At 39.0% G+C, this 22,461-nt stretch overlaps 2 protein-coding genes across 3 annotated transcripts; both read right to left on the minus strand.

The window, feature by feature from the left end:
- Positions 1 to 2,760: 2,760 nt before the first annotated feature.
- LOC104925894 (RING finger protein 122) lies at positions 2,761 to 13,359 on the minus strand. 2 transcript variants are annotated; one of them, XM_019263386.2, is made up of 7 exons: positions 12,372 to 13,359; positions 11,370 to 11,449; positions 8,102 to 8,243; positions 6,691 to 6,733; positions 6,540 to 6,581; positions 6,141 to 6,223; positions 2,761 to 5,325 (listed from the first exon to the last, which is right to left on the minus strand). In XM_019263386.2, the coding sequence occupies exons 3-7, from the start codon at positions 8,209 to 8,211 to the stop codon at positions 5,208 to 5,210; spliced, it is 396 nt and encodes a 131-aa protein (XP_019118931.1). In that variant the 5' UTR covers positions 8,212 to 8,243; positions 11,370 to 11,449; positions 12,372 to 13,359; the 3' UTR covers positions 2,761 to 5,207. The 2 variants fall into 2 exon arrangements, with proteins under 2 accessions (XP_019118931.1, XP_010737934.1); XM_010739632.3 differs by lacking the exon at positions 11,370 to 11,449 and having other exon boundaries at positions 12,372 to 13,358.
- A 3,640-nt stretch (positions 13,360 to 16,999) lies between these two features.
- LOC104925895 (uncharacterized) lies at positions 17,000 to 18,277 on the minus strand. Its single transcript, XM_010739634.3, has 4 exons — positions 18,037 to 18,277; positions 17,705 to 17,950; positions 17,497 to 17,586; positions 17,000 to 17,360 (listed from the first exon to the last, which is right to left on the minus strand). Exons 1-4 carry the CDS (start codon positions 18,127 to 18,129, stop codon positions 17,100 to 17,102), a joined length of 690 nt encoding a protein of 229 aa, XP_010737936.2. The 5' UTR covers positions 18,130 to 18,277; the 3' UTR covers positions 17,000 to 17,099.
- Between the last annotated feature and the right edge of the window lie 4,184 nt (positions 18,278 to 22,461).

Raw genomic sequence — 22,461 nt, forward strand, 5'->3', positions numbered from 1 at the left:
TCAGGACATCTGCTAATAGTAATTCCCAGCAGCACGTCTAAGCAGCACAGACCTACCTCCAGGACAAAATTTACATCCAGTTGTTTATGCAAGATGGAAAACCCATCCCATGTCAGGCATTACAGTGGATTTTATGCTAAAATTGATGTATTAGAGGTCACTGGCTCCAAAATGTATAGTTGCTGCTGTGTTTTTATAACCACATGCAGCCAGGGATTATACATGAACTGACAGGAATGAGCTGGCTGATTTAAATGAAAGCTATTCCTAAACTCTTGTGGTGTATAGGCAAAGAATTCTATTGGACAGAATGAACAGATGGTGTAACATCATCCTTCAGTTTTGCACCATAATCTGTTAAATGGGAGTTTAGAGATGCACCACAGTATACATGTTTGAGTGTACCTACTGTGTATTTATATTGTTGAAGCTGCTGGTGTTTTCATTCTAACCATGCCTACGCCCTAATATTAGTTGGGGAAAAAACAAGTTCTCACCTCCACCATGTACAAAGCATCTTTAATAGCTCATGTGTTTGAATGCATTCCGATGAGCAGCATGTAACAACTAAATTTACTGCACTCTTTAATGACTGTGGTATGAACCAGGGTGGTCTGAGCTCAGTCATTTATAAAACCTGCTATCTATCCAACAATATTTTAAGATAATCAATCAATTAATTTCAGCTTTTCTTCAGTTGACTTTAGTTTAAGAAGCAAAGTTTCATCTATTGGAGGTGTTTCCAGATAAAAACACATTTTTCACTCATCCTTTTAATCTGTCTCGCACCAACAGAATTACATCTTCATCTCTGTGTGCTTTGCATACAGTGTTACTGAATGTGTGAAGTGTGTGAAGATGGTGCAGGTTGTTCTGTTTTACAGTTACATTTCACCTTAATCACAGAGCACCGCACAGAAGCAGGCGAGCAGCTGAATCAAATACACCACAGACTTTTTGCTACATGAACGCTTGCTGCTACCTAAGTAGAGGAAATTTTCTGCATGAGAAAAAAGGGGCACAAATCGCACAGATATGCGGAACAAAGAGAAATCGTTCGAATTTTTATGACAGTAGACAGAAGACAGAAAATTAGAGGAGAGACATGCAACAAAGGAGCCTGACAAGACTTGAACCAGAGACATTACAGTTCACCCCTAGATCTGCTGAACGCCCCGAAGTAACCACATGTAACATGATAAGTAAAGCTTGTCAACAGTTATGACTCTTTTGGATTTTTTTGTTTGTTTGTTTGTTTAATAACACATACCAGTATTACCAGCATTCGGTGGCATGAATACAAATTAGCAGCCAGGATTTATTGATCTTTCTTATATTGATTGTCTAAATGATCTTGAACTCTCTCCTCTGGTTTTCAAACCCCCAAAATCTTAGAGCAAAGAAAACACTCCAGCCCTGAGTCATGTCAGACTAATTGCAAGCCTGTATATTAACTTTTTATATTTTCAACATGCAGTTGAACTTTTGTCTGGATGGTGGCCGCTGTTTCAGCTTAACTAATTAATATTAAGGACAGCAGTGTCGGACGCAGGCTGTCAGGGGCTGACAGGGGCACTACATATGGCATTTTATCAATCCATGTTGTGTTTTTTGGACTCAAATGAGTGTGCTTCAAGTGTCTTTGCAAGCCATGCAGTTAGTCAGTGTCAATAATGGAAGATCTCAGTCCTTGAAAACTTTCATGACTCACTTCTGTTCTTGTGCAAATATCTTGATTTCATGACTGAGCAGGGAATTTCCAGACATCTGCTCACTGTAACAGCTTTGTGTTGTCTTTGTTTGTGTGTGGTGATGATTTTGTAGCCATGTGTATCTTTATACCTGCACGATCACTTACTTGCTCTAGTGAGTCAGTGAAGGAATCGACATTAGACCAGAGGTAATGTTTTAGGATAGTTTATTGTTATAGACATTTTCAGAACTTCATTTTGTCAAACTTTGCTTGCAGAAATGGGGGAGCTTTCTTACAGAGCAGTAGTAGATACTATGTCTTCAGGAAGAGTTAATATAGATTAGATTTTCATAGATGGATCTAAGGATCTAGTCCCTCAAAAAATAATTTGTCTGTTTGCACTGGCAAACTACTGGTAATTTCATGAAGGTTATGCTGTTTTTTATTCTGAGAATGATAATGTGGAAACCAGCAAAGAAATACAACAAGGAATGGTCACAAGAGATAACAGATTAACAGATTTGGGAGTATTTACTTTTTATAAAGAATTTACATGAGTGATGTCATTCCCAGGTTTATGAAAGTATGTGAAGCTCAAAATGTTGTGGCCCTGGTTGGTGTCATCTTGGCAGTCCTCCCTATGCTGCCTGCCTGCTAATCCAAAAATAAGCAAAGACTTGGATAATTAGTGGAACTGAGATGGGCTGAATTGATTCATTAAACAAACCGCCTGTAAGGGCACCCACCGGTCAGTCAGAGCGTCAACACTGTTAATTCTGCGTAACTTTAATATTATTTGAAAAGGTGAGTTCTATATAAATTAACCCTCAGTACAGTTGTCATGAATGGGAAAATTATCTATAGAGACCAAAACTGTTTTTTGTACCAGGCTGTAAACATGTTTATTTCTGCTGTGAAGTTGGACATTTGAACATGGGGACTTATGGAGATCAACATGTTCTGTAGCCAGCCTCAAATGGACGTTTAAGGAACTGCAGTGTTTGGCACTTCCACACTGGCTTCACTTCACAACCATGCAAGATAAGCTTTGATGGCTTAATGCTCTGTTCATGCTAAATTGTGTAGCAGTTATAATCTTTATGTTTATGTTTATTATCTTAGTTTAGCAGTGGGTGGCACGGCATGTTTGGTTGGTTAGCACTGTCACCTCACAGCAAGAAGGTTCCAGGTTTGAACCTCAGCTAGAGCCTTTCTGTGTGGACTTTACATGCTCTCCTCATGTCTGCATTGGTTCTCTCCAGGTACTCTGGCTTCCTCCCACAGTCCAAAGACATGTATGTTAATCGGTGACTTTAAATTGGACAAAGATACCTGTGGTTTCCATTGGGCGAGAGGCAGGGTACAACCCTGGAAAAGTCATTAGTTCATCAGGGCACAAAACAAACAACCATTCACACTCATATTCACACCTAGGGACAATTCAGTGTCACTGATTAACCTGCATATGTTTGGACTGTGGGAGTACCCAGAGTTGTGGGGAGAACATGCTAACAGTCAGACAGTGCTAACCACTGCACTATCGTGCCACCGGCAATTCATCCTGTAGTTATAAACGTGCCTAATTGACGGTAGAGGGCAGCATTCCGCCTCACAGCAAACAGCCTGCTGGAATTTCAGTAGAAGCTGAACAACACCCTAGAGTATTTATGACTTTTTTCAGCCTATATTTAAATGATAAATAAACTGTTTTGAGCACCAACCTGCAGCAAAGCTACAGAAAAAGACTTGGATCCAGTTGACCATATCAAAACACTGGTTATATATATTTTTTTTCTTGAGTCAGAAAATTTTAAAGCATTTACAATTTACACAGTACTTGTGGTATATTACATGTACATACAGAGAATGATGTTTACGGTACAACTCACTTAGACAAGAAACCAGCTCAAACAGGCTCCTCGTATCAGTGCAGGGTGTCTATTTATATCACTACAGTACAGAACGTTTCTTCGACACTGGGAGCTAAGATTTCATTGAAGAATGTTTGGTTCAATCTGTCCCACTGGCAACAATGACACACTGTTTGACAAATAACAGTCAAAGTGTTTTAGCATCACTGAAACACAATACCTTTACTGAAAGCCATTTATGATACAAAACACTTTTCTATGAATAACTTAAAAAAAACATCTATATATGCGTGTGTGATTTTAGTGGTTGTAGCTGTCTTTTCTATCAGATCCCATGACTCAACTTTCTTGTCATTTAGGGATTCATTACCTTCACTCAGCTTGGCAACACATTGTAGGGTGGAGATGACTGACTGGAGACAATCGAAATTTACAGCCAAAATACACACACCCATGATATTCCAGTCCTCTTTTTCACAAGTGCAGTCTCTGCATTTGCCTTCAAATTTGGGTACAACAACAAGCCAGCGAAGAGCCTGATATCTTCAGAGCTGGTGCCTGGTGGTTTAATCTTCTTCTTGCCAAGCTCCAGGCTCTCAATTTGTGGCGAAAGACACATCATATTTATGTGGCGATACGCGTCAGTTTTAGGAAATGAGCAGACTGGAGTTTGTCATACAAACATTTCTGAGAGGCAGAGCTGCTCTGGAGGCAGAAATAATGATGCTGTTGTCTTGATGTCACAATCTCCTACAAAGTTTCCCCACACCAGATCGTCAAATCATTCAATCGAATTAAACTTCAGTGGGTAAAGCTAACCACTGTTTTCCCATAGGCTGAGTAGCAGTAGCATTCTCTCTACCAAAAATGTGGAATTAGCGTTTGTGATGTCGTCCATACGATGGGACTGTAGTTTCCACATTAATGACTTGCTGTCAGCTTGGCAGTTAAATGGAGCCAGACAGTGAGGACTGTGTCCACAAGTGTTCACTCATTCATTGTGTCCGACATAATTTATCTATAATGTGGAGCAAACACTCATGAATCATCATCACTGTGTGCCATCACTGACAGGTGCAGTCTTAGCAAAGGTGAAGCATTGCATTGTGGTATGTTTATGAAAAGTACTGTACATGATTTAGACGTGTTTCATTCCCTTTTGAGAACAGCTGAGGGCAATGCACTGTTTAGGGTACTCATTTTACACGTTTTCAGTTAATTTCCTGTACATGTCCTTTTGTTTTGTTCATATTTAATACTAATAATACCAGTCAGTCAAACATTACACCTTTATGCACTTAATACAGCCATCTTAAAGATTGCCACTAGTTCTTTAGAGGATCTGCAGCTTTAAGGCACTTGTGCATTATCTTAAGCATCTGGCTATATACTAAAAATTGCATGATCTAGGCTTGATAGTTAGCCTTAATCTGCAAATATGAACGGTATACCACCTAAGATGAGGGTGTGGGTAGGTTCTTTGGCTCTGGACCTACAGTTTACCTAAGACAATTATATAAGTAGCTCTGCCTCAAAAAATGTTTGCATCACTGAAACTACAGTCTGTCGGACAGTATAAGAAGGATGATATAGTGACAGGTTTCAGTTGACAGCAGAGGTGCTGCTGGACATATGTTCCCCTCTCAGATCGCCAGGAGACTCGGCTGCTCAGGTTCTTGCGGGGGGTCAGGTTGGAGGCGACAAATGGGCTTGTTGCACATGGGGCAGACGCTGCGGATCTCTAGCCATTTTAGCAGACACCTGAGAAAAGCAGATAGAGGAGAGACGTATTACCTCATTTTATCGTTTCGGAGAAAGACAAAGATACGCAGGTAGGTCTAGACAGAAACTTTAGGAATCAGGACAAGAAACAGGACGTCAAACAGCTTCATTTGCAACAGTTGCAATACATGACTGAACAAACAGGCATACAGGATATTTGCACAGTTCACAGTTACTGGTGATACAGGTAATGAAATGTCAGTAAGTAAGAACCGGTCTTAATGCACTGTTCTTGTTGTCACACCTATGCTGCAGGGCAAAAACAGGTCTCAGTTGCATGAAGCATATTCATGTTCAAACATGTAAAGACATACGTTGTCAGGAATCTGCTCATCATTTTATGCAGGGCTCCCTGAAAAAGTTGTCCCATATTTTTTTTTACTCTTACTGCATCTCAGGCTGCTTCAGCTGTTAGTTTGAAGGCAGAAACACACCATGAAGTGGAATTTATGAGTCATTCCCTCGAACTGGTTAGTCAACATTTTTGCACATTAGAAAGTTTAAGAAATCAAAAATATTTCCTGCTTTTCAAAATGAGGCCTAGACTCACTGACAAGAGATGGGCCAAAAGCTATTCCAAAGTGTTATCCCACATAGTTTCAGTGGAAGTCTGTGTGCATTTTAATAATGTATGAGTCAGAAGAAATAGCTGCATGATTACCTATTTATGAAACAGCTAAACAAATGAAGTCTACCAAGTTGTTGAAACACAGTTGTTGATGTTCACAGATATGGAGACAAATGTCCAACCTCATAAAAGTTTTATAGTTACCAAAAAAGCTTGTCGAACTTACTTCTTGTGAAAAGCATGGGAACATGGGCACACTCCAAGCTCGTCCCTGCTGCGAAACTCTTCTAAACACACTGCACATGTTTGCTGAAAACAGGAAAATCACATCAGAATGAAATCAGAATCACCAACTTGCCTGTCACCTTAACTATTTTAAGTTAATAGAGTCTATCCTGATGCAACTCAATTTAGCTGTCATACTGCGTTTACAATTTACATTTACATTACACTGCAATAACATCTTATTTATAATATTACACAGTACTACTACTTTCTATACAAGAAATATACACACTTTATACTTTCACATCCAGAAGAAGATAAAAAAAAAGAAAATACACGGACATGTGAAACCAAATTCAAATTTGGTCATTTACCAAAGAGAGATCAGAATGAAACTTACACCGAGGAGGCTCAGCTTCTTCCCTGCTCCTTTCAAAACAACCTGTTGACAAGAACAGATTTTTTGACAAATGCATATAGAACATTAGACAAATAAATATCATCTGTATTGCTATTTCACACTCAAACTGGACATAGTGTTGATATGTTACCTCATTGTAGCCATACTGTTCTCGTGCACCTTGTCGCCTGAATCTGTGGAGCATGAAAAAACAAATATCATGCTGTGGTTAAAAGGCATAAAAACGCCATTATGTGCCTGCTGGCTCTGTGTCTGTCTTCATCAAGACATGTCTTATCATGCTGTATGAATCAGCTGAGATACTGCTTCAAGCAGTCCAGGAATTCACACAATGCTAGATTCAAGTAACAGCCTGTATATCTACACTCATCATGAGCAGATCTATAACACTTTGAAGAACGTGCCCTTGAATAAGAATTCAGACTGGATTTCTGTTGGATGATATGTTACTGAAGCAAAAATAAGATTACTGTTTGAGTTCAGGAAAGCAAAAGTAAAGATTTGCATTCATAATTGACATATACACCATTTTCATATTTGAGTCCTTCATGGAAATTACTAATTTTACAGGTGTTCTAGGAAAATATACTAACCCACTAGCCTACATACCCTTATTTTACATACCTTTACCTTACATAGTCCCAAAGCCAGTAACATCTTACTTCACCTACCTTCTTCAACTGATTATCTACAGAGTATATGTGACAATCTGTGAACATACCCTAACCATGATGTTTTTTGTGTCTAAACCTGACCAACCAAAGAGGTGTAATATCAAAAAGTAGACGTGGACAGATCTCAGCTAATAAATTGTTGAAATGTTACATATTCTAACTAACTATGTACAGGTAGACCATCCAAACAAGGGGGGGCAGGGATGAACAGATAACACAACAACAATATGTTTCCACCCTATACAAAGAGAGGCTTCTGCTTTGACTGACTGCTCAAATAAACTGAGTGTAGTTCACTGAAATCTTAAGATCAAAAAAGTGGAAAATGCTATCTGCTAATGCACAGAGTGAGCCAATACGATTTGTATACGTGAAACCTGGCCCATAATACAACTTAAGTGGTGTTAGCTGGGCTGCTAGTTTCATATGACGGATCCCAACCAACCATGCCAAGTGATACCAACCGATGCCCAACTGGCAAGACATTCGCTCACTGCTCGGAAACAAGGGTTTCGCCATAAGACTTCTCAGAGTTGGTTGTATACTTAGCTATACTGGCTATTAAAACCTCCTGTGCAGTTAAATTTAAAATCATATAGCCTGTTAATATATTCATATTTCAAGCCTGTAGGAGTTTAATCTTACTGGTTATAGTCTAGGTTTCTAGCTCTAACTCTTACCAAATAACTAACTACTGCAACTACTACTACTGCAAGTATTTGAGGTCGGATGAGAGAAAGTGGAAACGTCAAAGGAGGTCTTCAGAAAATAACTTTTGACTGATGGTTATCCAGTCAGAAGTAAACGCGTTTGACTGAATGATTTTTAGGGACATGCTAATACTGGTCCAGTATAGCAGCCTTGTACCTGAACAGGTAGCAGCAGAAGATAAGGCTGAGCGTGAGGATGAAGAGGCCGATGCCCAGGATGATTATATAGACGTTGAGTGGCAGTTGGAAGAGCTCTTCAGATGTCATCTTGCAGCGGGTTTTGACGTCACACAGGCACCCTGAGAGGAAGAGACACATGAAAAAAAAAAGATTACACAGAATGGAAACAGGGGCAAAAAGAAATTGTGTTAACACAGCTGAAGCAACATGGTTTGGCTATGGCAAGGAAAGAAGTATGTATGCATTAAGGTTCACACGAAAATTTCTCAGATTTACATTCTTATTAGTGTGAAAAGTCTCTGAAGCAGTTATAAACTCCAGTGAAAAAAATGTCCTATATGAATGCATAATTCAAACTTCCTACAGAGTATAATGTATTAATAAATACAACAAATCAATAAATCCAGCCACTGCATCATATCCATCATATTAACATATAGTATCTTTCATGAAGGTATGTGAGTGCAACTGCGCTCCGAGTCAACTTCTGTCTGCACACAAAGAAAAAGGCACCCATGCGTGCAGCCTACTGTTTGTGGTAATGCAAATACACATTCATGTTTTCAAATACATTTAGAAAATATATGAAAATGTCATGTTCTACAGACGAGGTAACAAAGCCACAGTCAGTTCATTCGCGCGTATGGAATGCAGCCTTGTGTCATGTGGCATTTAGAAACTCAGCAGCAGAAATGAGGACGAAAAATTGACTTTCCACACAGAGCACGTTAAAGAGTGTTTTGCATGTGGCATTTAAAGACTGTGAATCCATTTGGAAGCATTAAGAGATTTAGCCACATCGTTTATTTCTTAGAATGATGTTAGCATGAATGTTTTGCAGTAGTGTGGGTGAGTTTCCATAATTCATTCCTTTATGAATAATCTGATTATTGGACTACTTTTTTTTTTGTCAAAGGTTTGACAGTTTGTTTAAGCTTTTAACTTAATTTTCTGGTAAGACTAGACGTTAAAGCTGCACTGATCAAAATGAATATATAAATCATGGATCAAACAACTATGTGTAATGTAACAATTGTCACTCTTAGTGATAAACTGACATGTTATTATTATGCAATTCTATAGTCTCCCTCAACTCAGCTCATTGTTTTGGTTTTATAGTCGAAACTTTACTCTTTTGGTTCAGTTTCCCCACTCCCTTTAACCTTAGAAGCTCTGATAAACCCTCTGTATGCAACCTGGCAACAAACCTAAGGCAGACAAAATTAGCAACTAGCCCATAAACAAAGTGGAACATTTAGCAACTAAAAAGCCAAATATCGTTTTCAGGAATTGGGGTGCTGATGGTAACATTCCTCTAATGCCAGTGTTGCTCATGTCTGCTGTGTAAATGAGCAAGTGTTTTCTAATACGTCTCCCATTCCATCTTTATAGGGTAATAATACATCAATGTTTTGTTTGCAGCTTGTTCCACTGCATCAGAGTGGACAAAAATAATCAATTAAACGGCTTTAACACGCTCTGTAATAATAGTGCAGCCCTAATGGTTATGATTAAGGTGTAAGGGAATGGCATAATTAATTGTCCCCAGATGGATAGTGGGACTTGTTGCATGTACATGTGTGTTGTATTAAACCCTTTCACTCTTAGCAAGGCACAGGTCACCCTTAATGGCCTTTCACTGTAGATTTGCTGTGCATGTGTTCTGTAATCTCTCTGTCTGCTTGGGTTGACATTAGCCGATGTGTTTACATGGTCACCAACATGTTCCATCATCCATCATCCTGTCAGCCAAAGTATGGCATTGGCAATCCCATACTTTTCCCGTGTCAGCTTCCCGTGGTGATGATGTGGGATAGGATTTTAGGAGGCATACATGTGTGTACGTATCTGTGTAACTTGTAAGGCCTGGCACATGTGCACCACACTGCATCTGTGAAGCCTCGTGTTTCAAACTGCAATGTAACACTGGTTACACTGTCAGGTTTCTTGAACTGCAAAAGGTTTTTGAACGTTGAGATTAAGTTGAGATATGAGTGCAGCTAAGGTGGTGCCAAAATGTGTGTTTGAAAAAGATATAGGTGAAAAAGTTTGAGAATGAGGCTTATTAAAAAATCTCTAAACATTTCTACAATACTTTTTTAATGGGGACACATCAAACCATGGGCTGGTTGGGAATTAAGCTACAGAAGAACTGAGGGAGATTTTAAAAAACATTTTTGTTTTTACTGGTGATTACTATCCTCATGATGCTCAGTGGCTCTACCTGGAAATCTTGCACATATTTACAAAGTTCATAGATCCCACAGCAAAAGCACCTCTCAAACACTGCAAAGCACTTTCATGTGAACTTTTACAACCATCCTTGCGTCACACAGGAATGTGTTCCACTTGCCTCTTGGCCTAAGAGTAGGCCTAGTTACTCTCTCTCGAGTTTGGCTCAGGGAGAAAGAAGTGAATTCAGCTTGAGGGGCCTAAACACTTTTCATTCCATATAACAAACATAAGCCTTATACCACAGTAGTTAACTATTTCTTAAGGTCAAGTGCCACGACCTGGTTCAATAGTCATTTTTTCATGACTTCTGTAAATAGACAGGGGTCACAGCAGGAGGGTGCAGTCTTCAGTTGTACAGTTGGGGGCAATTAGGAAGGGTTTGACAGAAGGTCTGGGTGAAGGAGGCGGCAGCTGTAATCTTAGCACGATGTTAGTAAATCATTGATAGTGGAGCGCTAAAAGGTAGGCCACTGTGCAAATGCATGCAGTCTGGACAGAACTGTACCTGAACACTGTCAAAAAGAAATAGCAGCTTTGTTTTTATGTTTTTGTTGAAAAATGACAGAACCAGGTTTAGTTTTACTTTTTGTAAAAGTAGGTATTACTTTTTTTTCTTTTGCATAAATGGAGAAATATATGTCCCAGGATCAGTCATATTCATGCAGAATGAGTGGAAAATATCTGGTTAAGCTAGCCTAAGCAATCTATGTTTAAATTAAACATTTACACCTGGTAGTTACTGGGTGTAAATATTTACTGATAGCTAATATGCACTCTACATCCCAAATATTAGTTATCTGAATAGAACTCCAGTTCTATGATAATGATATGGTGAACAAGCAGGGAGCATGAGGTATAGCAGATCCACCTCCACCTCCACCATCTGGGTCAATCAATGTGCATTACCTTGAGCACGCCAAGAGAGCCAGCAAGGGAAGCTGATTAGTACCAGCTTATCAAATGCTAGCAAGTCATGCGCTGTGCCTTAATTCACATACGTCTGTACTTACACTTGCTATTTCATACTCTTGGCCACGCTGCTGTCAGCTATGGGAAAATGGAGTTTCCTGTGAGTACCTGGATGGTGCACCTGTAACAGTCAAAAAGTTGTGGAACACTGGACACTTCTTGCCCTCAGTGGTCACCATTGTGGCTATGTAGCGGAATAGGAGGGACCAACGGCGCTGAGAAAATGGCGACCAAGGAAGCTGCTGGAGCTGAAGCAGTCGCGGTGAATACTAAGTATAGAAATGTAACAATAGCAAGCAAGAAGAAGAAGCAATACAATTTTGCAAATGTCATTTCCAGTAAGTGCACAAAGGCTATACTGAAACTGAGACACTACCCTGCTGAAGTTAGCACACTACGCCAGAAAGTACATGGTGTATACAATGTACTTCATAGTACTACAGGAGAAGTGTACTAACAGAATTATCCAAATTGAGACACCAGCTAGTGTTAGCTAGTGATGCGGCACTAGTCTAGCAGTTTAGCAGTTAGTAGAAGAGTGCCGTACAGTATGTTGTTGAAGAGGTAGGAGGGACACAAGAAATTCCTCACAGATGCACTTGTTTCTATCCATGTTCAAAATAAGATGCCACAAAAGCACGTGACAAAGGGCTTCACGGTGGCCAAGTGTGGAAGAAAACATGGTAAAGTCTACACTACCCTTCCAGTGGAGAAAACCTGATGCAGTGCTTTAGTTTAAAGTCCCTTCTGTGTTTCTATTGAAGAGGTGTAATCTTAAATCTGAGTCATATAATCCTAACGACAGTTTTAAACCAAATGCATCATGCATTCTGTGTGCAGCTGGTGGCCTTATCATCCAGGTCACCACTGCCTCTCAGACAGCCTGAGTCCGCCACTGGAGAAGCATGTTCGAGGGCAAAGCACTCTCGAATTAGAAGTAGTTTGTGTGGTGCAACCCTATTTGATTTAGTGATGTGTAACTTAATTACAGGCTAAGCATGAAGTTAAAATAAAATTGGTGCAACAGGCTCCAGGAGACTTACCGTCACACCACTTGACAGGATGCATCAAATGTTTGGATGTTTTTGGTTGGCAAACCCAGAAATTCTTTGGGTTTGTGACTTCTCTGAAAAGTCTTGTTTCCACCAAAGAAGAAGCTTCAGCCTCTGCGTCCACAACTTTTGAAGTTCAGACTCGTAATAGTAAAATCCTTGTGGTCTGGGGAAAGCAGAGTAGAGATTCCGAGTTTCTCAGGAAGAGACAAGGCTCATTTGACACTGAAACTACTGTCGCAATGATTTACCCCAGTAATGTGACACAAATATCCACCTTAATTGAGATTTAGAGTCCCAAACAAGTGCCAATGTATTACATCTAAGTATTCCTTTGTTATCTTCACTCACAGACAAAGGGATGAACCTGTGAGCCTTGTGCATAAAAAGACACCAATGTAACTGACAGAAATATACTCCAAATCCCATCCAGTACTGTGGATGTGTACCTCGGACCGAGCACAGTCCCTGTTTTTTTGTTCTGTCACCCCTTCAAAACATTGTCACGAGTGTCTTCCTCCCTTCCTCCTTTTCTTTTCTTCTTTCTTTTATTTTCTTCTCTCTCCTCTGCCCTCTCCTTTTAGATCTCCACGTTGTTCTCCTCCTCTCTGGCTGAGAAAACCTGCTGTGGCCAGTTATGGAGAGACAAAGAGAAGGACATGGATGGGTTTCCCGGCAGCACAGTCAGTCAGTCAGACAGGCAGGCAGGCAGGCAGGCAGCCTCAGTGTTTCTGTGAAAAGCAGTCTCATGTCTCATCTCTTCCCCTGCCTTCCTGCTCTGAACAAAGACCACAGGGAGGTATGTAACACAGGAAGACAACGTGTCTGAGGTTAATTCAGATCCAGGCTCTCCCCTCTTGTTCAGTCTTTTTCTTCTCACATTCACTCTCCTCCTCTCTCCTTCCTCATCTCCCTTCACCACTTCTCGTCTACAGCCCTCAGTTTGTAAACAGATCCCTGCTCATGTGATTCGCTGTCTGCATCACAGCTCTGCTTTCACCGCCCCCTCCTTCCTTCTACCTCCCTCCCTCCACCCCCCTCTTCACCCGCCCGCCTGCCCTCCCTTTACCTCTCACCCCTCTGGGTTTTTCCTTCCACCCCCCCGGCCCCCCCTCTTCCTCCTTTGCAGCTGCAAGCTATTATTGAAGTAGCTGCAGAGCAGATGGCAGACAGGCAGATGTGGAAACAAGCGTGGGGAGACGCTGCTATGATAGTTACAAGGTAGCTTGATTGATTTATTACATGCTATTTGTAGAACTGATTGATATCGGCTATAACTCTGTCCTTGTTTATAAAAAGATCATAACCTTAACTGATTCAGACCCCTAAGGATGGCAAAAGTTTCAATTTCAACATGTGGTATTTGTTTATGGTAATATATTATAAATATGTTTGTAAATAATGCACTGAAGTGCATTATAGAATATTTAAATAATATGGCCCTAAAGGCAAAACACATTCACCTGAAACCTGAGGTCCCAACTTCTCTAGGGTCAAAATCTAGTTTTAAGCCCTCGATTATTTCAGTTGTGTATTTTTAATTGTGTTTATAAGATAAATTCTACAAAATTAAGACTAAACTAAACTCAACTCGACCAGTCATGGCAGATGGTCAGTTGGCAGGTTTGCCTCTTAAAAGTACGTTTTTCCTTGCCACTGTCGCAAGTGGTGCTTGCTCATGGTGGGAATTGTTGGGTCTCTATAAATAATATTATAAAGAGTACGGTCTAGATCTGCTCATATGGAAAATGTCATGAGATAACTTCTGATGATTTAACGCTAATAAATAATAAATAAAGTAGGCAGTAGGTGCCCCAGTGTTTTGACCAGCCCTGGTCTCCACAAAGAATATACCCCAACTATTTCAGAGTCAATTCATTTCCAAAGTAAAAAAAAGAAAAAGTGCTGAACATGATTTATATTACAGCCCACATACACTAGACTTACACTGTACACACAAGTTAAACATTTCAAAGCTTTGTCATGATAGTAATGTACTGTCACTAAAAGATAACAGCCAGTCGTCCAACAAACCTTATTGAGGTTTGTTGGACGATTGTTGGAGCCTGTTAAAACAGTTGTATAATGTCTTACATGGCTGAAAAATGAACACAATATTTACACAGCCCCCAGAGCAAAAGCAGAGCTCCAGTCCTCCATCAGTGTCTACACAGCATATGCTCAGGCACAGTACTGGTTGTTGTGGCAGTGCGGGTGATTAAAATGCTTCCAAAGTTTGGCATGACATGGCAATCTTTTCATCAATGAAACGTGCAGCTGAGTTGCAATATGGGAAATGTAGGATCCAGTGTTTTCGAATGACCAACTAAAAGTCAGAATATCTCAGCCACTGCTTTGAGTTTGACCATTCTTTATTTTATCTGTCTCTAACAAGACCTTCTTCATTTTTTTTTAAAGTGCAATATTAAATATAGTGTCCTTTTACTTGGATGAATAACTAATATTCACTATCAGATATCAGTGTTAAGTGTCAAACACAGGTGACAAGACAACAGAGAGAGCGTGAGAAAGAGAAACTGACTGACTTGAGTCCCATGACATAAAAGTTAAATAAGATAGGTAAACATGAGCGATACATGAGGCAGATATTTATGTGGTTAACACGGTTATGATAGATAGATCATAAATAAGAAGAAGGAAGAAGTTATTTTATTGTTATTTTATTAATGCAAAGAGGGGAAGTGAGTTTTATCCCACTCTGTTACTGCCTCATAGGATGGCATCTCGATCAGTTGGAGGTTCAGAGGATTGCTGAAGTGCACCTTGGTTGTGCCTGGTTGCCTTGCCACCAGACTGTCTGGTGAAATGTGAGAGAAATCCACAGAAATAACACAAAACCTGTTGTTTCCTGTAGCCCCCGCGACCTGCTTTCAGCTCGATAATGAGCTGCAGCACAGCTTTCTTGGAGAACTGAGACACATTTTCTGTTGTCTTACTGTGTTTGTTATTCACTGCTACTTTATTTCAAACGCTTTCACCTGACCGAATGAACCAAGCCAAAGGAGTAAACACTCCAGAGTTTAACTAAACCACTACGCAAACACACACTTGGTGCAAATGTGCCCTGAGGTTATGGGCCAGAGAAATTACTTAATGAGGATTAATGCAAGCAGTGAGCAGAGCTGCTTTGACGTACAACTATTATCTGCAAAATGATTTCAGTTATTAGCAAGTAAACATTTCCTCTGAGGGGAAATGTGTCTAAGAGTTGAGTGGGTCAGTCCTGTTAGTTTGATATAACATCATGAAATGAAATTAAAATAGAAATACAACAGAAAAGAGATCACTTACTGAAAGTAGTACATTTGAATGTGAGAAATAAGCAACTAAAGTTAAATATCGAGGGGTGCATAATGAATTGTCACATGACCTTTAGGCAAACTAATTATAAAATGAATGTGTTATTTGTGCTGACTGCAGCCTGTTAAAGGCTACTTGTGTTACAAGCTTCACTGAGACTTGACATGTTTTGAAATGTAGTCTCTAATTTTTGTTGAAATTATTAAAGTGTCTGTGCACATTTTATACTGACTTCACCAAAAATTTACTAGCTGCAGTTTTCCTACTAATTACTGACCTTATTATCTGTTACATGGCTAATGTTGTCTTCTAATAACATTTAGATTGATACAAAACTAACGACTATATGCTTGCAAAACATATTTCTCCTCCTCCTGTAAGAAAAAATATTAAAGTACTATTTTATACATATATTGGCCTTTTATTATTATCAAAATGTAATAATATCTCACATTGCAGCCTTATTTTTTCTGACAAAACAATATGCTGTTTGTACAAAAAGCAAATCTTTAAGCCTTTTTCTTTGTAAATAGATTGTGTTGTAAGGAATGATTGATTGGACTATTTAATTCGATTCACTTCATAACTTTTCATAATCATTAATCAGCAATTATAGTGCAATGAATATCTCAGCAATACCAATAAGGGTATAAATAGAACAAAACCAATGTAATGAGTCATGTAAACTGATCTTTGATAATTGAGCTGTCACAGATAACATACTGTGCAAATAATTCTATGCGATGTTTATGGTACATGTGTATTTACCTGCATTGGTGTTACATTCAAGAGTAAGACTGTGCTAATAATAACCTGTATCAATTTACGCTTTGCTGATTTTGTTGAATAAATTTGAATGAAGTTGAGTCTGTTTCAGTTTAATAAAGATTTTGAATCAATCCAGCAACTATTGTATGAGCATTTAGTGTCAGCTCAGAAATAAGCTTTATCATCAATGACTTTTAACTGTTGTATATTTCAAATATTCATCAGACTCCTGTTTTTCTGGCTTTGTAATATTAGAGTTATGTAAGGTCAAAGTAAGCATACAAATATAAACCTGAACTTTTTGCTTATCTATGGTTATGTCCAAAATATTGACACTTTAATAGTGAAATCCTAAATCAAACATACAATGTTATTTGATTTTGAAAATCTCCCCCAGCTCTGTATCTTCAAGTTGGCATGAAGACTTTTGCCACAGTGTATTTACACATGACACAATTGTGATTATATAACAGGATGTGCACAGCATGGAAACATTGAAAATGGTACAAAATATCTTTAATGGTTTCAGATGAGTTTGAACCTGGGAAGTCTTTTATTGTGTTAGTAAACCCCATATTACTGATACAACATACAAGTTACTCATCCTCCAGCTGCTCATCCCATCACTTTTCATTTTTTTATTTTTGCAATAAAATGTCCAACTCCGCAGAAATAAAGGTATTGGACTGTGTTATATTGAACAGTAGACTGGCTGCTGTAATGCTCTAATGGCCTTTTCGCTGCCATCGTTGCAGGGTGTGTCCCGCCTATTTGGGTTGCAAAGGAAACAGAGAGACGTTTGGAGCCAATGTGGAGGCTATTTAACAAATCCATGAGCCACACGGCGGTGAACAAGTCAGGGAGCATCACTAGGGCTGATTTCACATCCACCTGTGAGGTCAGAATGTTAAATTACACATCAGAGTCTGCAGCAACAAACAAAATGTCAAACTTTCAACACATCTTATCACTGATGAGAGATGAGTCTGACAAAATTAATTCACACTTGAGGACTGTGAGTTTGTACCTTCACGTTGGTCGTGATTGGATAGATCACACTGAGCACCTGGTGTATTTCATCCACATGTGTGGGAAAGTTTTGAATTAGAAGACACACCTTTTGACAAATGGAAAAGAAGTTTTACTTAAATTCATCTAGGCATCTAAAATCCACAGAAGAAACAGAGGAAACAGAAAACATGCCCGGTTTAGTGTGAGGTCAAACACCTCATTACCTGGCTGGAAGCTGTGTCCAACAGACTGGGTGGTCTCTGCTGTGGCACAGAATGAAACCCATCTTGCAGGAGACAGCGGGGTTGGTCTTCATGACTTCCATCTTTGTTAGCTGCTCTGATCATGCTGGGCGGCAACAGATTCAAAAAGAAGGGCGCGTTGTCCTTCAGTTCCTTCATGGCCGTGGCAGCATCAGCAACATCCAAGTAAATCACCACTCCATATGGAGATGTATTTTTCCCTATTTTCTGAGTTATTGGATCAAATTGATGCAAAATTCAGAGTGAAAGTGAGTGAAATTTGTATTCCCAACAAAGGTTTGTGAAGTACTTACCTGAACACTCATGACGCACCCAAAAGGTGAAAACAGGGTGAGAAGATCCTCCACTGTGAAAACTGAGTGTCGCCATGCATAGATCTTCAGCATTTTTAAGGACAAAACATTTGTTCAAATCTAAAATCTGAAGTGGTGAAGACTGTGCACATTTGCATTATTCTACCCCGCCCTTTAAATCAGCAATGTCCCAAAATTTTGCAGGAGTTTTGGAGGAGCATTCCAGCTTGGCAACAAGTTCAAATCAAAATATCTGATGTAGTGAATGCATGGCAGTATGCTGTTTATAATCAAACTCATTAACAGTCACTCTCACATGGAGATCATTAGCATCCAGTTTCCATTTGAAAATAAGGTCAAAGCACCACAAAAAACAAGGTGAAATACAATGTAGTTATATTTGTGAAATATCATTAAATGATGTGTATGACATATGCTTATGATAAAAATGAAGAAATAGACATCTTTACAGTTTAAAAAATCTGAACAGGCTAATCAATGCTGTTTCATAGCATTACTTTTGCATTAAAGTGGTAACTGCACACTTATCAATACAATAAAAGTTAAGTGTCTTGTTTTATTATTGTATAGCATCACCTAGTGGACGGATGATCCAGGGAATTCGAATTCAGTTGTCAACAAGCGCCAGGTGGAGGGGAAGTCCCTTTTTCCATCATTTCCTGTGGACTTAGCAGTGATTGTAGTGATTTATTAAGAGAAAGGAGAGCGAGCCTGTGACTCAGGCTGTTTCTATTCTATACATACATCTGATTAACCCTAGAACACTAACGTCCGGTGATTTTCACCGACACCATTCTTGTCATGTGATTTTCATTGTGTTGCTGCTGTCTGAGTTGCATGGGTCCTTGGGTAGCTTCAGGCTGCTCACTGATGTCATTAATGGTTTGTTTGTTTCCCTCCTCCCATCTATGGTTTTTTCAAGAGGCATGCGTTCGGGTGATTTTCACCCGACGTTAGTGATATTGAGTGCCATTTTTTGTCTATCTACAATTTTAGTGCAGAAAGTCTGTGCCTTCACCAGACAAGGCTCACATGTCCCAGGAATGGGTGGACCAAAGAACAAGTTCCCAGCTCCATTATTTGTTTTGTTAGGAAATTTCTCGTTAAGTTTACCTGATTTTTCAATAATTTTGCTGCCTTTTTAAAGGGTCCCCCATGGTACCTTTTTTATTTTTATTTTATGTGATATTGTATATTGGAAAATTAAAGAAGACTACTACAATTTTGCATACAGTTTTGTACTTTTACATAAATTGATGAAAACTGTATTTTATCCGCGATATTATGTCGGGTAATATATATACCTGACGTTAGTGATGGTGTTACTAATTTTAACGTTAGTGTTCTAGGTTTAATCATGTGATGAGGCTACAAGTTGCTGTAATTTGGAGAAAATCATTGACAAAATATATCTTATGATCAGGAGTACTGGTACAGGAGTACATATGCAATGTACATGAAGCAGGAGAGTGTGTATGTGTGTGCACTAGCACTGTAGGGACCCAATGTCAAGTTCTGTGTCCTTGAAGGCCCCAACAGGTTCATCCAGCTATGTATTGAGTCACACTGAACTTTAAAAATAAATGCTGGCTCTAAAAGTAGCTCAAGATATATATTTTTTAATTTTTAATGTATAAATAATATTGATTGTACATGTACTGCAGGTCATATATAATCCTAACTCGAGCACTTAACATAGAAGACAAATTAGACAAGCCTGCTGGTGTGTGTGAGTACTGCAAGTGATGCATAACTAGTGAAAATGTATAGTTTGAAAATCGGTCCTTTTCCACAGGAGTTGTTTTAACGTGTCGGGGTTGGAAAACGCACAGGTGTAAACAATTAAATGAACAATAGGTGAATTTCATTTAGCTCAGGTTCCCGGGCCATCTTTAATGTTACTTTTCCTGCTGCTGCAAGTCAAAATGTCTATTGTGAAGTAGGCCTGTGCCATCAGTAATCAGTCTACATATGTACGCTTAATGTTTGTGCTGAAACACAAGCACAAGCATGCATAGCCAGAATAAAGCTCGCTCAAACATGAACTCACAAATCACTTCCATAATTAGTAGCACATGGTTAAACCATAAAACCATAAAAATACTCCAGTGGAGCAGTGTACTGACTGACATCTCGCTGCACAAGAGCAAACACTGGCTGTAGTGTAGTAGTCATACTGGACGTGTACAATCCTCATTCCAAAAAAGTTGGAACAATGTTTTTAAAGTGAAAAAACAAAAACAAATGCAATGATATGCAAATCATTTCTGACCTATATTCAATTGAATATAATACAAAGACGTAATATTTAACGTTCAAACTGATAAACTTTATTGTTTTGTTTTTAATAAATACACATTTAATATGAATTTGAAGTCTGCAACACGTTCCAAAAAAGTTGAGACAGAAGCAACAGAAGACTCAAAAACACCTGTTTGGAACATTCTACAGGTCAACAGGTTGATTGATTACAAGTGATATTATCATGATTGGCTATCAAAGGATCATTCACAAGAATGGAATGAGGTTCACCACTTTAGTCAACCAATAGTCATTAAAAACTGACGTGATAGTATCAAACATATTGCTGCATGGGTTTAGGAACACTTCAGAAAACTGTTGTCAGTAAACACAGAGCTCGAGCTCATGCTGATGCAGAGGTCGACACATGAAAGATGGTTTTGGAAATCAGCTACATTTATGTTTTTTGAAATCAGTGTTGTACCTTTAATCCCAGTTTTTTGGTTGAACTGGTCCATTCATCTATGCTGACTCTGAATAGGAATATCCTCTCTATAAATACACATTTATCTATTTATGCAGAGTTTGACACATCCGAATCCGAATCAGAAATATAACAGATGTTTACATTAAATGCAAACTGATCTAAAGAGACCACTAAATGGTTGTAGAACATCTGTAGCAGTCAAAGACAAAACTGTAAAAACAGAGTTGATTTTAAAAAATGTAATGTTCAATGGTTTATTTGTAAAAATAAAAATAATAATAATAATCTAGCTGCATATTCCTGTGTGGAGAAGATTCAGCAACATATTGTCTAATTGTTGCTGTTTATTTCAGATACCGGCCTAAAAAAATAACGCTTTGAATTGATTGTCTGTCAGTGGAAATATAACTTTAAATGTATTTTCATGGTCAAAAGGTCAAGTCACTAAGGGTTAAGATCTCATCTGGAAGAAAATATGATAATGATACCTGTACTTGGTTTGAATTTTAGCCCCTGAAAAGCTTCAAGGATGACCTAAAACTGTGGTCAAATGTGAAAATTATGTAAGCTGCCTTTTAAATCGCTATGGTATAACAAGGTTTTTGGCTGTTCAAAGAAAGAAAATAAAAGAATATGACAAACAAGTTAGGATTATGACCACTTGGAGCTCTCACAGACAAGCACAGAGCTGGCTAATGAGATCACAGCAAGCAAAAAGAGAAAACTGGGTCTGTGGCTGCCTGCACTCATATCAAGCTAATTTAAGCGTCTGTGAAAAGTTCAGCTTTGGATTGGACAAATCCAGCATTTTATTTTAGACCCAGCAGCCCAGAGCCTGCATAGACCCCCACAACTGAAATTAAGGGACAATCCAACCCTTTGACAATACTCAACACTCATGTGTAGTGTTCCACCTGACACAAGGGCCACAAGTTTGGAGGAGCATGAGCTGACACTTAAGTGCCTTGAGAAAAATGAGAGTATAGAGAGTAGCCTATATTGGTCTCCTACAACTCTGTCTTCAAAAATTGCTTGAAAACCTAACAGAATTGAACAGTTTATAATTTCACTGTGACTTGTTCAGGGTGTACACTGCCCTGCTAGGACAGGCTTTAGTCCCATGGGGATTCAATGGTGACAGGACAAGGATGGGTGGATGTATTGATTGATTGTTCTTTTTCTTGTTTTTAGTGACTTTCAGTCGTTCAGTCTGTCGTTTCCCCAGCAGAGGGCGCTCCTGGATCGCGTGTCTGAGGCAGTGATCTTAAACACTTGAGTTGCAGAAGATGGCGCTGTTATTTGTTTATATAATGTCCTGACTGAAGCATGGACTGTAGGGGCAGCCCCATTAAAAGCCAGTTTCTTATCAACCTCTATTATATCCTGCTCCAACTATCACCAAGTATGAGCACACCAAACAGTCTAAGATCCCTGAAATCTATGTAAAACATATAAAACATGTTTTGTTGTCAAACTTTTATTGAGTGATAACCTGTGAAACTGTGCACCATTTTTCCTTTCTCATTTTACTCTTAAAGGCTTACTCTTATATAAATTCTTGAACGTTGAGGCACAGGATCAGCGGCAGCACAACAACAATTACAAGTTTGTTTTTTTTGCTGATTGCCACATGGAGGTCAACCCACTAGTGTGGTGCAATGATAATATATGTAAAT

This window comes from Larimichthys crocea, chromosome III (assembly GCF_000972845.2).
Source record: "Larimichthys crocea isolate SSNF chromosome III, L_crocea_2.0, whole genome shotgun sequence".
NCBI lineage: Eukaryota > Metazoa > Chordata > Actinopteri > Sciaenidae > Larimichthys > Larimichthys crocea.

Bases quoted from the DNA above. Each gene is read 5' to 3' on its own strand.
- LOC104925894 (XM_010739632.3), bottom strand. From the start codon at position 12,396: ATGCATCCTGTCAAGTGGTGTGACG. The intron at 6,224-6,539 runs GTAAGTTTCATT...TCCTGTTTTCAG, and splicing joins AGAAGCTGAGCCTCCTCGGT to CAAACATGTGCAGTGTGTTT. The intron at 5,326-6,140 runs GTAAGTTCGACA...TGCTTTTCTCAG, and splicing joins TCCCATGCTTTTCACAAGAA to GTGTCTGCTAAAATGGCTAG.
- LOC104925895 (XM_010739634.3), bottom strand. From the start codon at position 18,129: ATGCTGAAGATCTATGCATGGCGACACTCAGTTTTCACAGTGGAGGAT. The intron at 17,951-18,036 runs GTAAGTACTTCA...CCAATAACTCAG, and splicing joins GGTGCGTCATGAGTGTTCAG to AAAATAGGGAAAAATACATC. The intron at 17,587-17,704 runs GTAATGAGGTGT...ATTTGTCAAAAG, and splicing joins TGGACACAGCTTCCAGCCAG to GTGTGTCTTCTAATTCAAAA.